This window comes from Dreissena polymorpha, chromosome 10 (genome assembly GCF_020536995.1).
Source record: "Dreissena polymorpha isolate Duluth1 chromosome 10, UMN_Dpol_1.0, whole genome shotgun sequence".
Lineage (NCBI taxonomy): Eukaryota > Metazoa > Mollusca > Bivalvia > Myida > Dreissenidae > Dreissena > Dreissena polymorpha.
The window spans coordinates 86137219-86160802 of record NC_068364.1 but is presented as its reverse complement, the minus strand read 5'-3'; the positions used below and the strand labels follow the sequence as shown (position 1 = coordinate 86160802).

At 34.7% G+C, this 23584-nt stretch overlaps 2 protein-coding genes across 3 annotated transcripts; both read right to left on the bottom strand.

Annotated features, from left to right (window-relative positions):
* Window positions 1-420: 420 nt before the first annotated feature.
* LOC127848084 (uncharacterized) lies at window positions 421-4787 on the bottom strand. 2 transcript variants are annotated; one of them, XM_052380374.1, is made up of 4 exons: window positions 4647-4787; window positions 2718-2917; window positions 2253-2413; window positions 421-1716 (listed from the first exon to the last, which is right to left on the bottom strand). In XM_052380374.1, the coding sequence occupies exons 2-4, from the start codon at window positions 2879-2881 to the stop codon at window positions 821-823; spliced, it is 1221 nt and encodes a 406-aa protein (XP_052236334.1). In that variant the 5' UTR covers window positions 2882-2917; window positions 4647-4787; the 3' UTR covers window positions 421-820. The 2 variants fall into 2 exon arrangements, with proteins under 2 accessions (XP_052236334.1, XP_052236335.1); XM_052380375.1 differs by lacking the exon at window positions 4647-4787 and adding an exon at window positions 3038-3111.
* Window positions 4788-10011: 5224 nt separating this feature from the next.
* Window positions 10012-12670, bottom strand: LOC127848948 (uncharacterized). The gene is made up of 3 exons (XM_052381672.1): window positions 12487-12670; window positions 12016-12176; window positions 10012-11208 (listed from the first exon to the last, which is right to left on the bottom strand). Exons 1-3 carry the CDS (start codon window positions 12648-12650, stop codon window positions 10322-10324), a joined length of 1212 nt encoding a protein of 403 aa, XP_052237632.1. The 5' UTR covers window positions 12651-12670; the 3' UTR covers window positions 10012-10321.
* Between the last annotated feature and the right edge of the window lie 10914 nt (window positions 12671-23584).

Genomic DNA, 23584 nt, shown 5'->3' with positions numbered 1-23584 from the left:
TATAAACCTTATTATAGGTGCCCTGTTATTTTACTTAAGTAATGCTATCTTGTTTCTGCATTTCGGGAAAAAAGTTTATATAAGTGTAATTGATACTTCTCCGTACCACATCCTCTATTCTTTTCCAAAATACTGTTGTTATGGTACTTTTTGAATTCTTCCATTTTGATCAATCTCGGAAAACGTGGATTAATTCATGTGCGTAAAGTACGAAGACAAATATATTTATCGTAACGATATTTTCATATACTCACGCATATAGGTTAATGCCAGGTTAATATTGGTGAACTATAGCTTAACATCGCCTGCTCATTGCCATATATACATGCAAACACAAAACAATTCATACACAAAACACACTTTACAAATATGTTTATTGATAAAAATGATATAAGAAACAAAATGTAACAAAACACTAAAGAATCGTAATAATAACAATAGCGTGAAATTAAAAATATACAATAAAATTAAATTCAATTAAAATAATCTAGACTTACGAACAAATGTCTGAGTCAAACAAAAACTGAAAAGTTCACTTTCACATTTCCTACAGTACGAACATGTTGTATATAGATTTATTGTGTAGCGATACGATATTACGCAGTACTTTTTATTTATAACCATTTTCTTTATGTGTATAAGCTTTAGTATGCGATCAATGGTTGTATCTAATAATCTAGTTATTTTATAATCGTTTTTTTTTTCAGTAAGCCCCTCTATCCATTTCGGCAATTATTTAAAACTGCGTGTTATTTTCCAACAATTGAGATTGGAATTCATGGTTCCTTCCCAATGATCAATTTAATAAACTGAAAGAGACTCATATTTTCTCCTCAGGAAAGAATACTGGTATAAATCTATACTCCGCCGAGCCATATAGCGCGTCAATCATTCGGTCTTTGCAGACACCTATCCTGGACAGATGGAGCAACAGGTACCGTGAGATGTCTCTGACATGTCGGCGACTGAAGTGCAGCTCAAACATCGTACTGTAAAACTTGAAGTCAACCACCGCACTCTCGTACAGATGGTCACACAGATCCATTACGTCCAGTTCATCAAGCAGTTTAGTGAAACCCTTCTGGATGGATTGTTTCATGTTTGCAACAATTGAGGTCTTCTCCTTTGCCTGGCCACCTGATAACTTTCTGGCGGTGTCAGTTTCATTTGATGAAGTGGATGATCTGTGATTCTGTGGTTGTGTTGATGTCGGTGTTATTCGATTCAGATCGTTCAATGAATGTTCCATTCCTAATCTATTTGAATTGATATCAGCTTTAGCAACAGAGTTATCTTCAAAACTGATTAAGCCGTCACACACATCAAAGCCTTGGCTGTTATTCTCTGCAATTTTTCTACAGTCAATATGTGAAAGACACAAATCCGTGACCTTGCTTCTGTTCGAAACGGACATGTAGTCACTACTGTTTCTATTGTGACCCTTTCTGTTCTGCGCACCATCGGTAAAATCAGCGTTGTTTGCAATTTCATTGTCTGCATTGTCAATATCGAAACTAATGCAAGCTCCTTGGGTGTATGTTTCAGATGTATACCGTTCAGTTTTTACTTCCTGGTCAGTGTTTTCGTCACATATTTTCAATGTTTCAGCAATCATGTAAGTTTCCTTTTCCGTACTTTTGATGTTTGTATCAATTAAGCGAGTGTTGTTTACGGAATGTAGTCTGGTGTGTTTATCTACAGGCAGGCTAGATGTTTCTAAAATTAAAATAAATTGGAAAATATTTATTGTAACTGTTATGAGAAAAAATGTTTTAGGTATACTAAGAAAAATATATTAATACAGTGAAACATGCTAACGTACCATTCTCTAGAAAATGACAATCATAGCAGTGTTATGTTTATTTGAATAAGCACATAATTATTGAATTGCGTAGTATTGTAAACAGGAAATCCCGGAGGTGTATTTATATCACGATACATATACAAACTAATGTCATCTAGTGATATTGGTATCCTCATAATGACGTGTTTCGATGAAATTAGAGTTAATTGGTAAATAACCTAATCTCGTGCTGTGTATATGTCAGGGTATTAAAGACTGCTGAAACGTAACAGCACATTATCTTAAAGATACGTTAAGCTTATCAACGTCCTTACAATGAGTACATAATGATCTTGTTATATCACATGCATGTTTGTCCCAAGGTTTTGTCATAATACCAATTTGATCCATCGATATCTAATACATGAGTGGACGTTATGCTATAACAAACTCTGAAACACCGCATTACCTTCAATAGTGCAGCGAATCTCACCGTCCGAAGATATCACGATGTCGTCCTTACGAAAACCAGTTGGTAACAATATCTGCAGCGGGCACAAGGTAATGTTACTGTCCGATGTAGTAGTGTATTCAAGAGACAGAGCAATCTTCATCGCATGTTCGAGGAAACTAAAACAAAACAACAAGCAATTGAAATGTTTTCAATAAACGTTCTCGTCTTCCATATACTTATACAGTAACGCTCTAAATATTGTGGAAGCTGTATTTCGACAAGTTGTATGAATATTGTGTTTTATTTGGCGTTTAATTAATATTCATTCAGCTAAAAATTACTAATCTTTATACTTGATAATATTTTTTAATCTATTTTTTATGAACGTGAACAAAAAAATGCGACAATAATATTTAAACATTAAAATGGTATTTGTTTCCTATTCAATGCTAATAGTTAAAAGGTTGTTGATGTTAAAACCTCTGTGTCGTCAGTCGAACATGTCCTTTGCCCGATACGTTAACAAGCAACTGTTGACAGCCAATATAAGGTGGACAAGAAGTTGATAAATCCGCTTTTAATTGGTCGTCACGTAGGCCCGGCAAACGATAAAAGTCACTTTTGCATCGGTGTAAAGCATCCATTGTCACCAACAGATTGTGGACATCCTCTGACGTCCTCTGAAAGTTACGAAGTTATCGGTATTATATATATACTCACTTTACCATTCAATAAATATATGTAGATGTATCATGAAAGAGAATATCACTGTCACTTCAAGTTTTATTTATTTGACCAACCTAATAAGTACGTTTAAGCATACTGGCCAGCTAGTTAACTTGATACGTATAGTGAAGTATACTATCAACGAATGTAGTACTGTGAAATTACCACTTGTTCTGGGAGCCCATGTTTGACGTATTATTGACAACAATAAAAAACGATACATACTTATAAGAAAAATTACTTAGTATTTCAAGGTAACCAACCTTCAAAGTTGAAATACTTTGCATTAAAACATATAGTACATTAAAAGTGTGTTTGGGATCCCACTTATTTCATCGATAGAGATAGCAAATATCGTGACAAAAAGCAAATCTGGAATGCATTCATATCAAAGATATAAACGTGCAAATTGTTGGTAAATACGCTTCCGTTTAGAAGCATGTATAACATAGACAACCGTTAAATAAATACGAAGGACAATCATACTACTTTCACTCCACATATATACGATCTAATGTTCACTTGTCTTGTTACGCTACAGTATTGTATTGCAGTATAAGCCACATCAACGAATGTGTAGGCCGCGGATAACTTTATAATTTGTTGTCACCCAATTATCTAGTTTTCAATAAATACGCCCAAATTGAGAGTACATTTCTACACGACATACTTACCACATCCGTCAGCAGGTGACTGGTTACTCACCAATCGTATAAGAATTTTGAACGCATTCTAAAGAAACTGACTCACAGTGTAACACAATTATTTAAAAAAAATATTTAAACAACTAAACAGTTTTAGTAGTTATTCGGAAAATACCTGTATTACTAAAATAGTGTTTCAAATATATAAAAAGCATGAGTGTTGCACTGGCAGCGTGTAAACTTTTGCTCGGAAATGTCCCGGGTTCCAAACCTGGAAACATTTGCTTGCTTAGCATGTCGTCTTGCAATTATAAGCATTTCAAACTATTCAAATATTCAAGTTTTGTCTTAAAGTGCATTTTCAAACATTAACAAATAATTATGTGAAACAATCCTTTTAAGCTATTTCAGTGAAGGCGTCAACATAAACTATCAGCAAAACGGCGTATATCGGCTAGTTATTTGTATACAATAAAGCTTCGTTTACCTTCTTCATCATGCAATATAACACAGTGATAACAGTTCGTTAAATAATACGCGAAGACTTATATAAAGGTTAACGTTCAATAAACATTGTGCAGTTTATTGAAATGTATTATTCATAATTCACACATAATGTCGTAACTGGTAGCATTTAGAAAACATTCAAATCGATTTTGAAGTTCGTGTAAATCATGTCAGACATAGTGCGACGTGTAGGAACTGGTCACTTGGTTTATATCTAGGAAAATTACGTTTGTAGCATTGTGCTACCTTAAAGTATTGTTTATAAGTCTCCAAAACTAAATAGAAACCTATTTCCTTAAATGTTATTAAATGTTTGCATTGGTCATTTTTTAATAATCTCTATGCATGAAACCTTTTAGATTTTAGCCAATTATCAATAATTTAAACGTCTGTGCAAAATAAAAAATATTTATTAGACACAAAATGCATAATTTCGCGGGCATAATAATAAATCTAAAAATAGGATGTACCTGCATAATCAAAAGCAGTATGAGCAAAATGCAGCATAAAAGAACAAGGAAAAAACAAATACCTGTTGATGTATTTAAATCTTTAAAAAAAATATCCTGCAGTAACCAGCAAATTTAACAGCATTCTTTGCAATTAACTGTTTTCAAAATAGTCGGTGATTTCCTTATACCTGACTCGTATATGCATATTTTAGTTCCTATTTTAAAAGACAACGCTTCCTATTCGCCCGCTATATCGTATGTTCAAAAACGTTATACTTAATTTGGTTCATTGCACACGGATCATCGCACCATACATGTGACTCGAAATGTGGGCGGCTACAGGTTGAGCTTCAGCTAGAGGATCCAATAACTTAACATTTCGCGGAGCGGTGTTGAGTGCATTTTGTCTATGTATAGCACGGGTTTAAGACCATTATTGTAATTTGTAGCGCGCTATTGTGTGTATTAGTTCAATACATAGTATGGAGTTGTTTGCATTATTGCTGTGTGTAATGCGTTGTTGCATGCATTATTACTATGCGTAGTGAGGTGTTGCGTACATTATTGCAATGCGGAGTGCGATGTTGTATGCATTATTGCGGTGATGTGTGCTTTATTGCAATTTGTTTTGCGGTGTTATGCTTATTATTGTAATGCGCGATGATGTGTTGTATGCATTATTTAAATGCGTGTCGCGGTGTTGTTTGCATTACTGAAATGCGTGGTGCGGTGTTGTTTGAAGCATTGCATTGCTCGTGCGTTGATGTGTGCTTTATTGCAATGTATGTTGCATTGTTGTGTTCAATAATGCACTTCGAAGTTCGGTGTTGTGTTCATTATTTCACTGGTAAGTGCGATGTCATATTTAGTGTTTGCTTGCCCTTTTCCGTCGATTGCCTTAAAATAGGACAGTATTTGTCGACAATTTTACCATGGCCAACTGTTTACCACAATTTTACCCTTCCATAGGGGTATTGTTAGTATTAATTACCGGTCAATTATGGTTTGCATGTAAGGTTCGACCCTTTGACGTGCAGTACGTCAATAGGAAACTCAACTCATTCTTTTTAGATTCTAGATTTGATCAAGACACAATCGTCCTGTGTTTAGGTTATGAAATAAGTATCTACTTTTTAATTACAAAATATTCCGTCGTCGCGAAGTTTAAGTGGTGTTTTGTCATGTCGTACGGAAGACACACGGCACCAAAAATACATTGTTATTAATGAGCAATCAAACATGCAAACTCGAATGGGCAATCGTGCTCGGCAGTATCCCAATCGTTAGTGTATTTATGATTCTTAAGGTATAAGAAAGCTAATGTACTTCGTTACCCCGATCGGTCACATCACTATGCGCGTAAAACTACGATAATTAGGTCAAAATCATAAGATATGTTTCGAAATTTTTATTTTTAATAATATCCGCGACGTCAAACTATTTGTTTATAAGTTTTTGGCTATAACACCTACGCAAGACTTTTCTAATTAGGTGACATTTTAAAAATATATGTAGATGCATAAAAAAGTGTGAATGAGTCCATTTATTTCCCAATTCCAAAGTACCCTGTCTACAACACTATAGAAAAAGTTTCAAATTCAAGGCTTTGATGAGTAATTACTTCCTGATTTGTCAATGTACACATGTACATAGTTTGTTACGGTATGAGTTGATTATGAAGTATCGATCATTTACATATGTAAACCAACGTTTGCACAATTGAACTATTAGTGTGTTATTCTGAATATCAATACGTAGGTGATCATATGAACCGATCAATGTGAACTATTCCGGGCCCGATCGCTTTCGTTTACAAACGATGTACTACATGTCATGCATCATTGAAAAAGTCTATGAGAATTTCATACACATAAGACATTTAAATAAATGTATGCAAAATCTAAAATTGTCGATTGTAGCATGGTTACGCCAAATTTATGTGTACACATTTGGGTACCTATGCAACTGAAAATAAAACTTCAAATTTTTGCCGTGAAACTTAAGTCTATTTCTATTTTTTCAATCGAGGAAACGTCAGGAAAAAGAACTTTATGCTAACATTTTGTATTTCATTTATGTCTTTATTTTTTGAAAGTATTTTCCCAAAGTGACTTTCGACCATTATTGGTATTTTCTGGTTTTCTTATGGGAGATAACAACATTTGTGTTAATATTGTTTATTCCATCATTTGCTTTCACGAATGCCTCTATCAAGCAATTGTGTATAAGAGGGCATTTTGTAATTGAACATTTAAAAATCGGAGGGTGGGGGGCACCCTTAGGAATTTAGGAATTTGCAACTTAAAATGTCTGAGAATCCTACATTATTTTGTTGTTGTTTTTTATCTAATAGTCTATCTATATATTAGTCGTTTCACATACTACTGGTAAAGGAAAAACAATAAATTATGACACAAATTTAAGTAGGAGCGTATGTTTATTTTCAAGTATGATATTTGTAACCACATAAACTAACCACAAAACCTTCACTTAAATATTTGTAAATATACAACATCACTATATTGTTACAATTTCGTAGCCAATGGATCCATCTGATTTAATATTAATCAAATGTATATAAATTATTAAAGCACTCTACACTTTAACAGGAACTAAAAAAAATCACTTATTATAAATATTCAATTCATCCATACTCGTGCGGCAAAATATTTGACCGAAACGCTTAAAGGGTAAGAAACGAGAAATAGGCGGGGTGATGATGAAAAGATTAAAACCACACACCCTGAAATGAAAGTATATATAAATAAGATACATGTTTTATCTATGCTAATTAGAATATATCTGGTGGTTACAAGGTAGAAATCCGTTTTTTTGCGCTTTAAAACTTAAAAATAATCGCGTTTGTTGAGATGGACGTATTACGTCTAGAAATCCTACTTTCGTATTTAAAAGCGGTACCGTTTGAAAAATAATAAATTTCTTGCTGACTAGGCTATAGATTTAATTGTATATATGCCAATTGAAATATATCTGGTGGTTACAAGGTAGCAATCCGTCTTTTTGCACTTTAAAACTTAAAAATAATCGCGTTTGTTAAAATAGACGTATACGTATAGGAATCCTACTTTCGGTTATAAAATTTAAAAAAATAATAATAAAGTACTTGCTAACTAGGTTAAAGATTAAATGACAATTTTGCTAACTTTCAAATTGAATCCATATGTATTATTAACATGCATTTCATTTCAAGGTGTGTGGCTTTAATTTTAAAAAAATTTACAATAACGGTTGGCTTAAAGCCATGCATCTACTTATTATAGATTGCTGCCGCTTAAGGTAAATCGATATTAAAACAAGTAATTGAACTAAATACAGTGCAACCGGTGATTTGTTGGATTCAAATATTTTAATTCATATGCATTCAAACTAACGCTTTTGAAGGAAGGAATGAGTCAACAAACGTTGATTGGCTGACAAACAAACCAATCAAATTGTATGTAAATACATGTCAAGTACGTTCCTTGACAGATTACCTTGCTTAAAAGCAAAATAGATATTTTGATATTTAACGGAACGGCAGATCATTGCCAATTTTCAACAAAAGATGGGTATTAAATTACGAGTTGAAACCGTGCACGAAAATCGCATACAGTCATACCATAACAGCTTTGTATAAATGGCCTTGACAGTTTTAGGTCAACAGCCGAATTTCAAAACGTTCTATTGATGTTTGCACACTAGGATTTTTTACAAAACAATTATATATAGCTATGTTGTTCCTCTCATAACATACATGTATCATTTAGAAAAGCAGAGCAATGCGGTGCCATATTCGTGAACTTAATGATCAATATAAACAGCTTCGTTTCTGTAATGTATGTTTACAGGTAGTAAGGCCTTCATAATCGATAAAATTATTAATTATTTTTCCACAGATTACTGAGTCAATCTATAATCTTTCTAAAATAAGGACATTTTAACAAATCTGATCCCACCCTCATACGGAGCTGAAAAAAAGAGGCGTAGTATCAAGATTAAAATTCCTTATAAAACAATGGCGTGTTAAAATGTCGACTTATTTCGAAAGTAGATAAACACTTAAAATAATTAAAAACTTAGATCTCATAGCGTTCTTTAATCGTTGTTTTTATCTAAACAAAATCGGACTTTCCTATGTATAAAGATGTTTTATTATTAAACATTGAACCAACCAGGATTGTTAAATTACTGTCGCTACGTGTGTATATTTCCCTTAACAATGATATCTTTATTTTATTTGGATAAGTTATTACATCAAACATATTAAGTCCGACAGCAGTCTGGGTGTTTATCTTATGTAATGTGTTTTCCCTAACAAAATTATGTATTTTTATAAAGATCATGAAGTGTATTATAGGTCGGGACAGTTAACATAAAATGAGATAAGATATGATATATAAGTGAATTCATAACAGTAATTCGTCCAATGTGTGTGAGTTTTCTGATATTCAATTGTTTCATTAAGTTTACTCTTTAAGTTAATTTCTCTGAAAAAAAAACAACATTAGCATGATCTATTTTGTATTTTGTATTGTAATGCCCCTATCAATATAACGTTGTTTATCCGAATAACAAAAAGTCTTTAAAATACAGAAATTCAGAGAGCATGAACGAATCTGCACTAAAACTTAATTTAGATTCACACCGTACATGCATGATATACATGCTGGCGAATTCGACTGTACAGACATTTTCGATTTCAGATATAAATATCTTTCTTATTTCGCATTTTTCGACACGTGTTCTTCTTAACTTTTATTTTAATTTATATTGAAATATATGTATAATAAGTTGTTCACACATTTTATACAAATTTATAAATATTTGAGAAAATTGTGCATACCCACGTTAATTAAGTTATAGGTCTTCAGTTCTACAGCTATGCAACCTTGTTTTTGAGTTTGGGGGAAAACAGTGTATATACATGTTATTGATACTTCTCCGTACAAAATCCTCTATTCTTCCATTTCGACAAATCTGAAAAATGGGGATTAATGCATGTAAGTTAAGTACACAGACAAATATATTCATCGTAACGGTACTAAAATATATTCATGCATAAAGGTCAGTGCCAGGTCATTATTGGTGAACTATAGTAAAAACAAAGCCTGCTCATGGCCATATATATCAATGAGGCAATGGTAAACAATTGTATAACTTAAATTGCGCGGAACATGTTTTTAACTTACAATGACTCAAGTATACACTCAGTAATTATTAGTCTTTGTTTCATAAGCACACATTGATTTTCAGCAAAATATATTTATTTTTATTTTTTTTATCTATGTTTACATGGGTTTATCTGTGCATACACAAAATAAACATATGTTTATTGATAAAAAGAATGTAAGAAAGAAATGTAACAAAAACAAACGAATCGTAATCTAACATAACATGTATAAAATATAAAATAAAAATATTATTTGAAATAAATTATACCTGGCGAACGAACAAATGTTTCAGTCATTTATAAAGTTCATTAATCATTTCGTGTCTACATTATGCACGTGTTGTGTATAGATTCATTGTTCAAAGATATTTAGCAGTACTTTTTATTTATTACTTTTTTATTTATGTGTATAAGATTTAGTATGCGACCACTACTTGTACCTTATAACCCAGTTATTTGATAATCTTTTGATTAAGACCCTCTGTCCATTAAGGCAAGAATTGAAAACTGAATTTTATTTTCAAACATTTGAGATTAGAAGTCATGGTTTCTTCCCAATTATCAATTTAAGCAACTGAAAGATACTCATATTTTCTCCTCGGGAAAGAATACAGGTATAAATCTATACTCCGCCGAGCCATAAAGCGCGTCAATCATGCGGTCCTTGCAGACACCTATCCTGGACAGGTGAAGTAACAGATACCGTGAGATGTCTCTGACATTTCGGCGGCTAAAATGCAGCTCAAACATCGTACTGTAAAACTTGAAGTCAACCACCGCCCTCTCGTACAGATGGTCACAAAGGTCCATCACGTCAAGCTCGTCAAGCAGTTTAGTGAAACCTTTCTGGATGGATTGCTTCATGTTTACAATAATTGAGGTATTTTCCTTTCTTTGGCCACATGGCAATGTTTTTGTGGAGTCAGTTTTATTCGATGGAGCGGATGTTCTGTCATTCTCAAGTGGTGTCGGTGTTTGCCAATTCAGATCATTCAATGAATGTTCCATTCCTACTCTATTTGTATTGATATCAGCTTTAACAACAGTGTTATCTTCAAGACTTATTAAGCCGTCACACTCATCAAAGCCTTGGCTGTACTTGTCTGCAATTCCTTTACAGTCCGTTTGAGATGAACACGACTCCGTTAACTTGCTTCTGTTAGAAACGGACATGTAGTCACTGCTGTTTCTATTGTGACCCTTTCTATTATGCGCACTTTCGCTTAAAGAGTTGTGTACAAGTTCACTGTCTGGATTGTAAATATCGGTTAAGCTTTCAGCTTCTTGAGTATGTTTGTATGATGAAAATCTTTGATTGTTTGATTCATTGTCAGTATTTTCATCACAAGGTTTGCATCTGTTATCGATCATACTCGATTCCTTTGCCAAATTGTCGATGTCTATATACCCTAATTTAGTGCTATTTTCGGAATGAAAACTAGTGCATGAACTCATAGACAAGCTTGAAGTTTCTGAAATTAAACGAAATGTAAGAATATTGATTGTATTTGTAATAAGAACACTGTTTTATGATATGTATTAAGATAAATTTATTATTTCAGTAAAACATGCCTAAACGTCATCCTCTATAAACTTACAAACATACCAATACATGTGAATACGAACGGTGTAAGTCAAATGGGTAGTATTGTTTATTCGAAATCCCAGATGTCTATAAATAGCAGGATACATATTAAATTATACACACTGATGTCATGGTGTGATGTTGATATCCTCATAACGAGGTGTTTGTATTTAAAGGAGATTTACTTGGTAAATGAAATACTATCTAAGTGTGTTCATTTCGGAATATTTAAGATTTTTGAAACATAACCACATACAATTTAAGAGAAACATTAAGCCTATCAACGAAGCACGAACAAAAGAAATGAAAATAGTGTCTTCCAATTAATCGTCAAATAAGTACATCATGACCTTTGAATAACTCATGCCTGTTTTGTGCCAGAGCTAATGAAACCATTTTATTTTTTTACCACTTAGATACGTATTTTGACGTAAACCCTCCGAACGTTAAATTAAAGAACTTTCTTATTATTTTCCAATTTCAAAGGCTTCATTTCAAACTCTTCGATACTGATGAGTAGCAAACAGCATATAACCTGAACAGACTGCGAGTTACTCGCAGGCTTTTTTGACTTATGCTGTTTGCACATAGCCATTTTCACTTTGCTTCTGAGAGGGAAATGGTTAATCTACCTATACATAATTTATGACTGAAAGTTATGCTGTAACAAACTGTGAGTGAAAGGCCGCATTACCTTGAATACAGGAGCGAATCTCGCCGTCCGCAGATATCATGATGTCGTCCTTACGAAAACCAGGCGGGAACAATATCTGCAGCGGAACCAAGGTAGTTTTACTGTCCGTTGTAGTCGTGTATTCAAGAGACAGAACCATGTTTATCGCAGGTTCAATGAAACTAAAACAATACAAAAGGCAATTGACATGTTTTGAACGTATGGTATCGTCTTACATAAACTGTCCGTAACGTGCTCAGCATTATGGAAGTTGTGTCTTTCGACAAAATGAATGAATAGTGTGTTTTGTTTGGCGTGTAATTAATAATTTGTATTCAGCCACACACACAAAATAATCATGCACTATCATATTTGGGAATATAATTATTTTTCATGGACGCAAATTATGTGTCGCGATGATATTTTATCATTAAAATGAAATGTTTGTTTTCTGTTCAAAGTAAATAATTAAAAAGTTGTTGATGTAGAAACCTCTGTGTCGTCAGACGAACCCGTCCGTTGCCGGATACGGTAACAATCACTTGTTGACAGCCAGAATCAGATGGAACATTCTTTGATAAATCATCTTTTGATATGCCGCCAGGTTGCCTTATCATGCTGGATAGATCACTTTTGCATTGGTGTAATACATCCATTTTCACTGATACATTGTATACCTCTTCTGAAAGTTACAATGGTATAAATATTTAATATTTTTATTTTAAAGTAGAATAATGATCAGCAAAAGAACAACTGAAATGTATAATGAAATATAGTGCACACGAATTTCACAAAGTTGTTTTGGAAAAAACATGACACATCAATACTCGACATTGCTTGGACGATATGAACGCACGTATATTAACGTTACATAACCACACGATTTGCTTCACCACATCCGTTTTAATAGTGATTTACTCATTGTAACTGAATGTTTCACTCGTTCTTTAATGTCTTATTCGAGAGCGTTTATATAAGCCTAAGGCTTAGGCGTTTATATAAGCCTAAGGCTTTCGACGCAATCGAGCTAAAATAAATAGGTTTAAACTAATGTCTTATTCGCGATTTACCAAAATGAACATAAAATATATCGTAGATTCAAACGAAGTATGTATTCATTATATTTTGATAAGCTCACCAACACTATTGACTAAGAAAACAATGTTATACATATATCTTCGTTAATTGATAATTATCAATCGAAAATGGTAAAAAAATTAAGCGTGTGTAACGCTTTAAACCCTTTGCATGCTGGGAAATGTGTCGTCTGCTAACATGTCGTCTGCTGAATTTCTAAAATCATCATTTTCGTCACTTTTTTTCAAAGACCACTATCAGAATAGCAAACAGTTTGCATCCTGATCAGACGCCACGTTTTGTGGCGTCTGATCATGATCCAAACTGTTTGCAAAGGCCTTTAAAATTCAGTTCCAGCGCTAAAAGGGTTAATCGATACTTTATAGCGTGTAAACGTTTGCTCGTAACAGTCCCGGGAAAGGCAAACTTATTTGTTAAATACTTATCCTTGCCATTATAATCATTTCAAATTATTGAAATCTTTTGAAAAATGTTTTGTAAGGAAATGCGTCTAAAAAATCCGTGAATCCCTTTAAGATATAACAAGGGCTGTTTGTAAAACATGCATGCCCCCCATATGGGCTGTCCGTTGTAGTGGCAGCCATTGTGTGAATACGATTTTTGTCACTCAGACCTTGACCTTTGACCTAGTGACCTGAAAATCAATAGGGGTCAACTGCCGGTCACGATCAATGTACTTATGAAGTGTCATGATCCTAGGCAAAAGCGTTCTTGAGTTATCATCCGAAAATCATTTTACTATTTCGGGTCACCGTGACCTTGACCTTTGATCTTGTGACCTCAAAACAATAGGGGTAATCTGCAAGTCATGATCAATCTACCTATGAAGTTTCATGATCCTAGGCGTATGCGTTCTTGAGTTATCATCCGAAAACCATTTTACTATTTCGGGTCACCGTGACCTTGACCTTTGACCTAGTGACCTCAAAATCAATAGGGGTCATCTGCGAGTCATGATCAATCTACCCATGAAGTTTCATGATCCTAGGCGTATGCGTTCTTGAGTTATCATCCGGAAACCATTTTACTATTTCGGGTCACCGTGACCTTGACCTTTGACCTAGTGACCTCAAAATCAATAGGAGTCATCCGCAAGTTATGATCAATCTACCCATGAAGTTTCATGATCCTAGGCGTATGCGTTATTGAGTTATCATTCAAAAACCATTTTACTATTTCTGGTCACCGTGACCTTGACCTTTGACCTAGTGACCGTTAAATCAATAGAAGTCATCTGCGAGTCATGATCAATGTACCTATGAAGTTTCATGATCCTAGGCCCAAGCGTTCTTGAGTTATCGTCTGACAACCACCTGGTGGACGGACCGACCGACAGACCGACCGACAGACCGACAGACCGACAGACCGACCGACAGACCGACATGAGCAAAGCAATAAACCCCCTCTTCTTCGAAGGGGGGCATAAAAATGATATTGGAAACATAATCTTAATATAACTTTTATTGCAAATTGAGAATATTGGCTAGTTATTTGGGTAATTCTTAGTTTACATTCTTGTACGACATTTAATATTAAACTATGATACCAGATCGGTAAATGGTCGGCGGAAACGCATATGTAACTTACAGTCCAATAAACAATGAACGATGTATTGAATTGCATTATTTATATTTCATACGCGTGTCTTGTAATGACGTGAGTAAAGCTTTGCTGAAGGGCTAAATTCAAATGAACTCAACCACAATCGGTCTCAGTTATTAAATGTTCGCACCCATGATTCGAAAATACATTAAATATTTGCGTGCATCAGATTTGATATCAATATTTTATCTTAAAACCTTCAAAATAATAACTTTTTTACTACATTTCTAAAATCATAAAACGAAAAGCTTATGTTCTGACTTAATATAAGAGCACTGCAAATAATACCCACAATGATAAATCTGAATGCCCTCAAAGATTTAGTCTGTGTTTGTTCGCCCAATATCTAACCTCCCTAAAAATTTCATTTTAATTAATTTTAAACGTAAAGTGACTCGTTTGAACAAAACTGCATATTAAAAAAAAACTTATTAAACGATAAGGTATTGTTAACGTTTTAACAATGCTAGCATATTTATTTTGCGACATTTTATATTGCTGTTTAGTCTCCAGCAATAAAAGATCTGCAGCGTATTATGTTTCCGCATAACGTGGTTTGATCGATTACTAATTCGAAATAATCTAAATGATTGAAACCTAGATATCATCCATGTATCAATGATTTAAGCGTTTGTACAATACCAACCGATACATAAATTGCATGCTTTCACGGGTATAATAATAAGTATCGGAATATGATATACCTGCACATTTAACAACAGTATATCAAAAATGTAACGTAACAAAACATAAATTAATACAAATACCTTTTGAAGTTAACAATTTACACAATTCTTTGCATAAAATGTCCAACAGATTTGACAACAATCATGCAAATAACTGTTAACGTTAATATCAGGGATTTTCTTAAATCAGCCTTTTATATGCCCATTGTAGTTTCTATTTTTAGAAACGCCAATGGCTGATCATTGCAACCTCGTATGTTAGCTAACGTTATACTTAATATTGTTATGGTTCATCTGACTTACTTATTCTCTTCCCGTTATTGGATATGTTTACGGATACAGATAAATGGTACAGAAAAAATTTAAGTGTCGAATAACCATTGCAGCTCGTTTCGGTATGGAATACCGTTAGGCCATCGTGTTTACTCATTAAAATCCAGAGGGCGAGAATGCGAGAACGCGATAGCACGATGGCGACAATGCGACAATACGATGACGACAGTGCGACAATACGATGGCGACAATGCGACAGTACGATGGCGAGAATGCGAGAACGCGATAGTACGATGACGACAATGCGACAGTGCGATGGCGAGAATGCGAGAACGCGATAGTACAAAGGCGACAATGCGATAGTTATATCTTCTGTCGCCATCGCATTGTCGCCATCGTACTATCGCATTGTCGCCATCGTATTGTCGCACTGTCGTCATCGTATTGTCGCATTGTCGCCATCGTACTATCGCGTTCTCGCATTCTCGCCATCTGGATTTTAATGTGTAACCACGATGGCATATCGGTATTCCGTATTTTGGTATGCGTGTGTCGTGTTTATTTTTTTCAAGACGTGATGTGTTGTTGTTTATCCCATTTTCACCGCGACATTGACGGTATAACACGTTGTGGAATATACTTGCTTGTATTCAACACTGTGGAATATACCTGTCGCGTGCACGGACTACTTTTTAAATGACGTCATGCGATATGCGCTAAAATTAGGTCGATATTGTTTGGTTCATTGATCGAATTTTAAGGTCACCCATAAGAAGAAAATGTGCATAGTTTGCAGAAATATATATATATATGACATATTCACCAAAAGAACTGTTGAAATAAAATATAAAATTACACGATTTTTGTTTTGTTATTTTTTATTTATATTTATTTTACCACTTAATGATTTTTCATAAGAAACAAAGTCGACAAAACTTAAGCTTCAAAATTATACGACCTTCAACCTTTAAATCTAGTAATATGACATAATTTTTCGCCACCTGTATAATTAATCAGCTGATTGATGGCGTCATAAAATGACATACTTATTGCGTCATTTTCCCCATTTTTTTTGACGATTTATTATAAACGCGACTTATTTTACATGTTTTCTACATGTACTGTATGTCGACATATCTGAATTGTCAATTGATCACATTTTCCTTATTTCGTGTAATCTGCATTGTTTATAACCAAAGCATATAGATCTACTTTTGACATTTAACTTAAATATTAAGAATGTACAACAAGCCATACACATATCGCACAGTTCATGAATAATCTGCTATGTTTGCTTTCCTATTTAATTCACGTTAGGCATAGAGCTGTGTAAAGTATAAGCTGGTAAAAATAGCACCACACTGGAATTGGGAACGTCCCATTTTGTACACGGGTATTTTCTACTCATTTATCTGTTGTGTACTGGAATGTTTTCCATTCTTTGTGTATTTATATATTAAATTATTTTCTCGTATAATAAGGGCATTTACCATAGATAAATAAAACATTGTGCAAGTTTTAACATAATTATGTTTGTATGCAGAAATCTGCAATTGCAACCGAGTTTACCAACGGCTATTATTAGATAAACTGCTCCGGTTGATTTGAACAGCAGTAATGTAGAATACATGACGTAGCGTGTGACGAAGAAGAAAGTTTATCGCGTTCATAAACTCATTTGAATAAAGTGATAGAATGGCATAAGGGTCTTTATTTAACTATGCTAAAATAATTATTAAAGACCCTAGATGCAAAATCGTCAATTATTGAGTTAAATGGATTATTAGATGGATTTTAAAGGATAATTAAAGGTAAGATACTAGTTCTTACGTGTTCTGATTTTTGTTTGTACTTTTGTCGTTCCCTGTTCTCGGGGAAATGATTTTAACATGGGCGCCATTGATGCATCGGATCACACACGGCATACCCATAACATTATATAAAAAACACGTTCTGCGCGTCCTTAAATTCGTCGTCCGAAGTCGGAAAACGTATTGCCCTTTATATTTTGTCAAATAAAGTGTCAGTCGCTGCAATTGTCTGTCTACTCGTCAAATTTGTCAAGGTCTTCGATAGCTAAAGAAACTTCAGCGTACAGTTTATTTAGTATTGACAGACCTGTACAAAGTCGCGCCAGTCAAAAATCATAAAAAGCGACATTTAAAGTTATGGTAGCCAGAACTTGGTCGTCGATTGTGTACATGTATGTTGACATCGACAGCATTTTGTCAGGAGCTATCGCCGCCATATTGGATTTTGATCATTTTCTTTCGAAAATAAAATGAATTATGGTAAAGTAAAATCTTCTTTTCGCGGTCGTAATGTGTTAAAACTCGCATACTGCGTAAAATTGAATCGAGGCATATGGTGATATTTTTACTTGTTTTACAGTTTGTGTGTGAATTTTTTAAAGACTATTTTGCGTACCAGAACAAATACATGTATATCACTACGCATGGTTACATTTGTTAGATTTTAAGCGCTTTTATGACTGAATTAAAATTATTGTTAAGGTCATTAGATCTATTTATGTTAAATGTCACGTTGAAAAAAGCAAATGGGATAAATAGAATACTAGGATTAACGTTGAATACAGAGAAGTTTATGTTGCTCGGCTCGAACACCGAAAGCGCTCGCCAAGGCTCGCGCTTCCGGCGTTCTAAGCCTCGCAACATAAACTTCTCTGTATTCAACGCTAACCTAGTATTCTCTATGTGCATTATATTTATGCGCGTTGCGCTGTTGTCTATTATTGTAATTCGTAGTGCGATGTTGCATGCATTATTGCAATGCATAGCGTGGTATTTTGTGCATTATAAGGAATGCGCGGTGCGGTTTTGTACATCATTGCAAAGAGTGTTGCGCTGTTGTGTGCATTATTGAGATTTGTAGTACGGTGTTGTATGCATTATACCAATGCGACGCGTGGTGGTGTGTACATTATTTTAAAACCAGGTTTGGTGTTGTGTGCATTATTGCAATGCGTATTGCCATTTGGAATAAATATTGCCATGGGTAGTTCGATGTATCGCGCAGTGTTTGTATGTTCCATGTCGTGTATTTCCTTTAATAAGGACATGGTTTATTAATAATTTTACAATGGTTTATTATTCCATAAGAAATTAAACTTATTCGTTTTCACCAAAGTCAGAGAAAAGTGTCCCTGATTAACCGTGTGGACTGCACAGGCTAATCATTGCCGTCACATTACGCACATGCCTTTGGCCCGGTTTTCCCAGTTTTAAATGACATCATTTCAAAACGAAAGATTTTTTTCTTACATACAAAATGGCACTATGTTAATATCGTTGCTTGATATCTTAGCATGTGGATGCGGATTCTTTCAAGAAGATAAATTATGTAAACTATCGTCACTACATCTGTTGTTTTTATTCCAAACTCGTTGCGCTTTGCGTTCTTTTCATATATAAAACGACAAAGTACTTCGAAATGCATCTATAAATATAACAGGTAATTTTCAGGGTTAAGCAGTTCTTTTCGCGTCATTGATGCGGTTTAAAGGGATCTTTTCACGCTTTGGTAAATTGACAAAATTGAAAAAAGTTGTTTCAGATTCGCAAATTTTCGTTTTAGTTATGATATTTGTGAGGAAACAGTAATAATGAACATTTACTATGGTCTAATAGAGCCATTATATGCATCTTTTGACGATTTTAAAACCTAAAAATTATAAAGCGTTGCAACGCGAAACGATTGAATAATTTGGAGAGTTCTGTTTTTGTCGTTAAATTTTGTGAAACTACGAAGATTGCTTATATAACGTATAAAATACGTTCAACATGTGTACACGGCGGAATAGCTCAGTAGGCTAAAGCGTTTTTACTTCAGGATTCTGGCAGGACTCCAGGGGTCACTGGTTCAAAACCTGGTCCGCGCAATGTTCTTTTCCTTTTTTTTATTTTATTCTTGATTTTTTACTGGAGCTTTTACGATCCAATGTTTACATTTATCGATATAAAGCATTTAATGAATAAGTTAAAAAATGCCAAAATCTGTGAAAAGGCCCCTTTAACTTACGGTACATCAGACCACTATATTTCATTGAAAATGTAAACCGGATACGCGGCTTACAAAACGCACATAATCCCAGGCTATTTCTGACACATCGTTAACACAGTATACAACCAATCACGTATTGTAAGACGCCCTTGGCGCAGGTGTATTTTTATAAGCAGAATCAGCTGAAGTATAACAACGCATTTTGTGAGTACAGCCTTTTTTATCAAATTACATCGTATGTTCAAAAAATTGGAAAATCATTTTATCTTCCAAAGATAGCGGTACGGTAGAAAAAAATAATAACGGATGATAGTCATGTATACAAGTATGAATAAATTTAATATACAAACTCTTGAAACATGTCTTTAATATATTTTAATTTCGCACCCAACCATACAATTATTGATAAAATATATGGAGATATCATATTTTTATACATGATACCAGTCATGAATTTAGGCAACAAATTTGTGAAAAAATTATCCTTTTGGCCGCTTTAAACGTGTCAATAAGCGGCAAAACAAAAAATTAAAAACACTGTCGCGTGTATCGAACATTCTTAAACATGCCTTTTGCATTCGTTGTTTTCTTTGAATTAGCACGACTTCTGGCTTCCGAGCAATAAAAATAAAAATTGAGCGTTGTTTTTGAAAATTGCTTTGGAAAACCGGACTTAATTCATATGCATATCATGTAATGCCAGATTAGCCTGTGCTGTCCGCACCTGCTAATCTGGAACGACATTTTCCGCCTTTATTGAATTGATCGTTTGAAAGACGTATCTATCAAGCTAAAATCCGATTTAGACGATATGTATCTTCCCTTATAAGCCTGTGCGTATTGCACAGGCTAATATGGGATCATACTTTACGTACATGTATTAAACCCCGTTTTCCAAGGAGGAGGCTCATTTATAGATTGCGGTCGCAAACTGAGTAGCTGCCTATAAATACACCAAAGTAAGATATAGTTTCATGGCACGCATTGCCGGTATGTTTTGTGTTTTAAAATGTGTAGACATTGATCACACACAAAAAAAGAATGTAAAAAAATTGAAATCAACACAAAAAGATAAAAATAATAAGATAAAAATAAACGATATAACATGTTTTCTACGCAAATGGAATTATAATAGATCAGGAACTTCTCATGTGAATTTGGTACTGCTAGTTGTTGAATAAAGGATATACAAACTGTTCAAATTCATCATAGACGTTTCTCAAAGTTACTTACAGTTTGAAATATAACTATATATTAAGAGCATAGATCCTGTGAAAACCACATAGTTAATCAATGCAGAAAGTTGCTGCTTATAAACAGTTGTTCCCGGAGGACAGTGTATTTATTTAAATGCTGTCCACAATGTAAAAAACGTTTTTTCCTCACAGGAGATAAATAAAGTCTCGCTAAACCTCACTAAAACAATCGTACTACACATATAAATGCCTATTGTAACAATTTATTCAAAATTTTACAATTTTTCACCAATATTGCGGGTTTAGGGTAGCACGCTTGAGCTGTTCAGATTGATTTTGATACAAAATAAATGTACTCACGATTCATCGTGATTTTATGATGTCAAAAACCAATGTTTCTTAACTGGGTATATGCGGTTGTTAAGAAACGCATTTTATCTATTTCTAATATACTAGTACGTCATTAAACCTACAATTTTAAGCGGATTGCAGATATATTCATGACAGCTTTATAGCTTTATCTATTCCGAGAATGCTAGTACGAAATTACACCAACAATTTCAAGCGATTTGCATAATTATTATCACAGCATTTAAAGGAACTTGTTCACAGAATTTGGTAATAGGTGACGTATTGGATTAAAAGCTTTAAATTGGTAAATATAAGCTTCGGAGCTACAGAGCTTCGGAGCATCAGTATAAAACAATAATGGAATTAAACAAATAATAAAATAGTTAACCACAACTGGGCTCGAACCACTGACCTGTGGATTAAATGCTGAACGCCGAAACCAATTGTCTATCTGTGTTTCAACAGATTTCAACTTAGTAAATAATATTAGTTCAACGTACCTTTTTAACCCGGCTTTTCACCTGAATTGACTTTCATCAACAGAAAATACAATTAAAAATACATTTTCCGCAAGTATGTCCGAATGAATAGCTGCGAATTTTTGCATTTTGCATATGCAGTCTTAGCATTAATTGTTTTATGCACTAGCACGGTCGGGCTACTAGCTTGCAATTTCACAAGCCCGTTTAAATATTAACCAGCCCGAGTTAAAGTACACAGAAAAAGAAAGATTAAACAAATAAACACTTAATTTTGTTTTATTCACAGTTAATGTCTGACAAAACAATTAACACAAGTACTCAACTACTGCCATAGACATATAATGAAATTAATAAACGTAAATTAAATACAATTGTAAAGTGTTACGGACGTGACACAATATAACAATTGTGGGATGTTACTTTTGTTTTCGTTAAAATATGTGACAACACGTCGTTTGCCCAGTCACAGTCCCATACAGGATGATGCGGCATGTGAATAAAGTGACCGCCGTGTAGCTATGTGTCGCGCCGTGAAGGTCCTGGGACTTACGGGTATGCCCTTGGGGCTCCGAGTGGCCAACACGGCAGTTTTGGGAAGCTCAAAACTGCCGCGTTGATCCTTGTCGATCCGGAAAGATGGAAGCATCTGAAATGGCCCGTGTAGCTGCCGTGTATTGTCCGGGGACAACCGTATTTATGCCTTAGGTGTCATTGTGCGTCATTGACAGTCTTGGAACAAAATTCAGACTCATGTTCATCAAGGACCGAGACGACAGTTGCACTGTTGTACCATTTGCTACCGTCAGCATGGGCGATGACATGACGACTTAGAACGACCTGATGCAGATGAGATGCCAGTTTCTTCTGCAAAAAAGCTCATGTTGGAAACAGTATCCTGATTGCTGAAGCGAAGCCATGAAAGAGATATAGAATAGTCGCGATACAGATTTATTAACACCAGTGAATAGAATAAAAATGATAACTATCTGGGACAGACAATGGCTCGCCAGAAGGCCGGGCCTGGGTCAATACGCAAGGCTGATAGACGAGCTCAAACAAGAAGACACCAACGGCTTCTTTAATATCCTGCGCATGGGCTATCAGATCTACGAAGAGATCCTGATCCTTTAGCAAAGAATCAAGCCTATGAAGTAAAACTACACGAAGCAGCTGACAGCTGGCATTAAGTTGGCAAAAAAGCGGTACCTTACATTGATGACATTAACCACTATCTGTTGAACGGCGTTTTGGTCGCCCACAGCACCATCATCTCCAAGATCATCCGTCAGGTCTGCAATGCGATACTTGTAGAATTTGCTAAGGAACCAATGCCATGCCCTGAAACGCCATATGAGTTAAAGAGCATCACCAAGCATTTCGGCGACCGATTGCAGTTGTGCAACTGTGTGGTTGCCTTGGAAGGGAATCACATCGCCGTATAATGTCCTCTGTGTGGTAGCTCCTTCACCACAAGTATTACCATTCCTTAATCCTCATGGCCTTGGTCAACGCCGACTACAAATTCAAATGCTCTTCGTGTTAAAAATATGATTCTCATTGAGCCAATCGGTCATAATGAACACTTTTTCTCTGAAAGGACGAGATACGTCTTTTTCTTTTCTTTTCTGTAGGTGGTTATGGTTATAGATCTTTCTGTAAATGCGATGGCGATCTTGATCTGGACTTTGAGCGTGTTTCTGCTTGTTTCTTCTGTTCTTCATCGGTAGCGGATGCTACTTGTTACACTTTTTAGGGAACTGGAAGGCCAACTTCGACAGTACGTTTCATTTATTTTGACATTATAGCTGTGAATACGAAGTTACACCTTCGCGATCGGATTGCAGAATGATGGCATCACTGAAAATCAACCTGCTTTTAAATA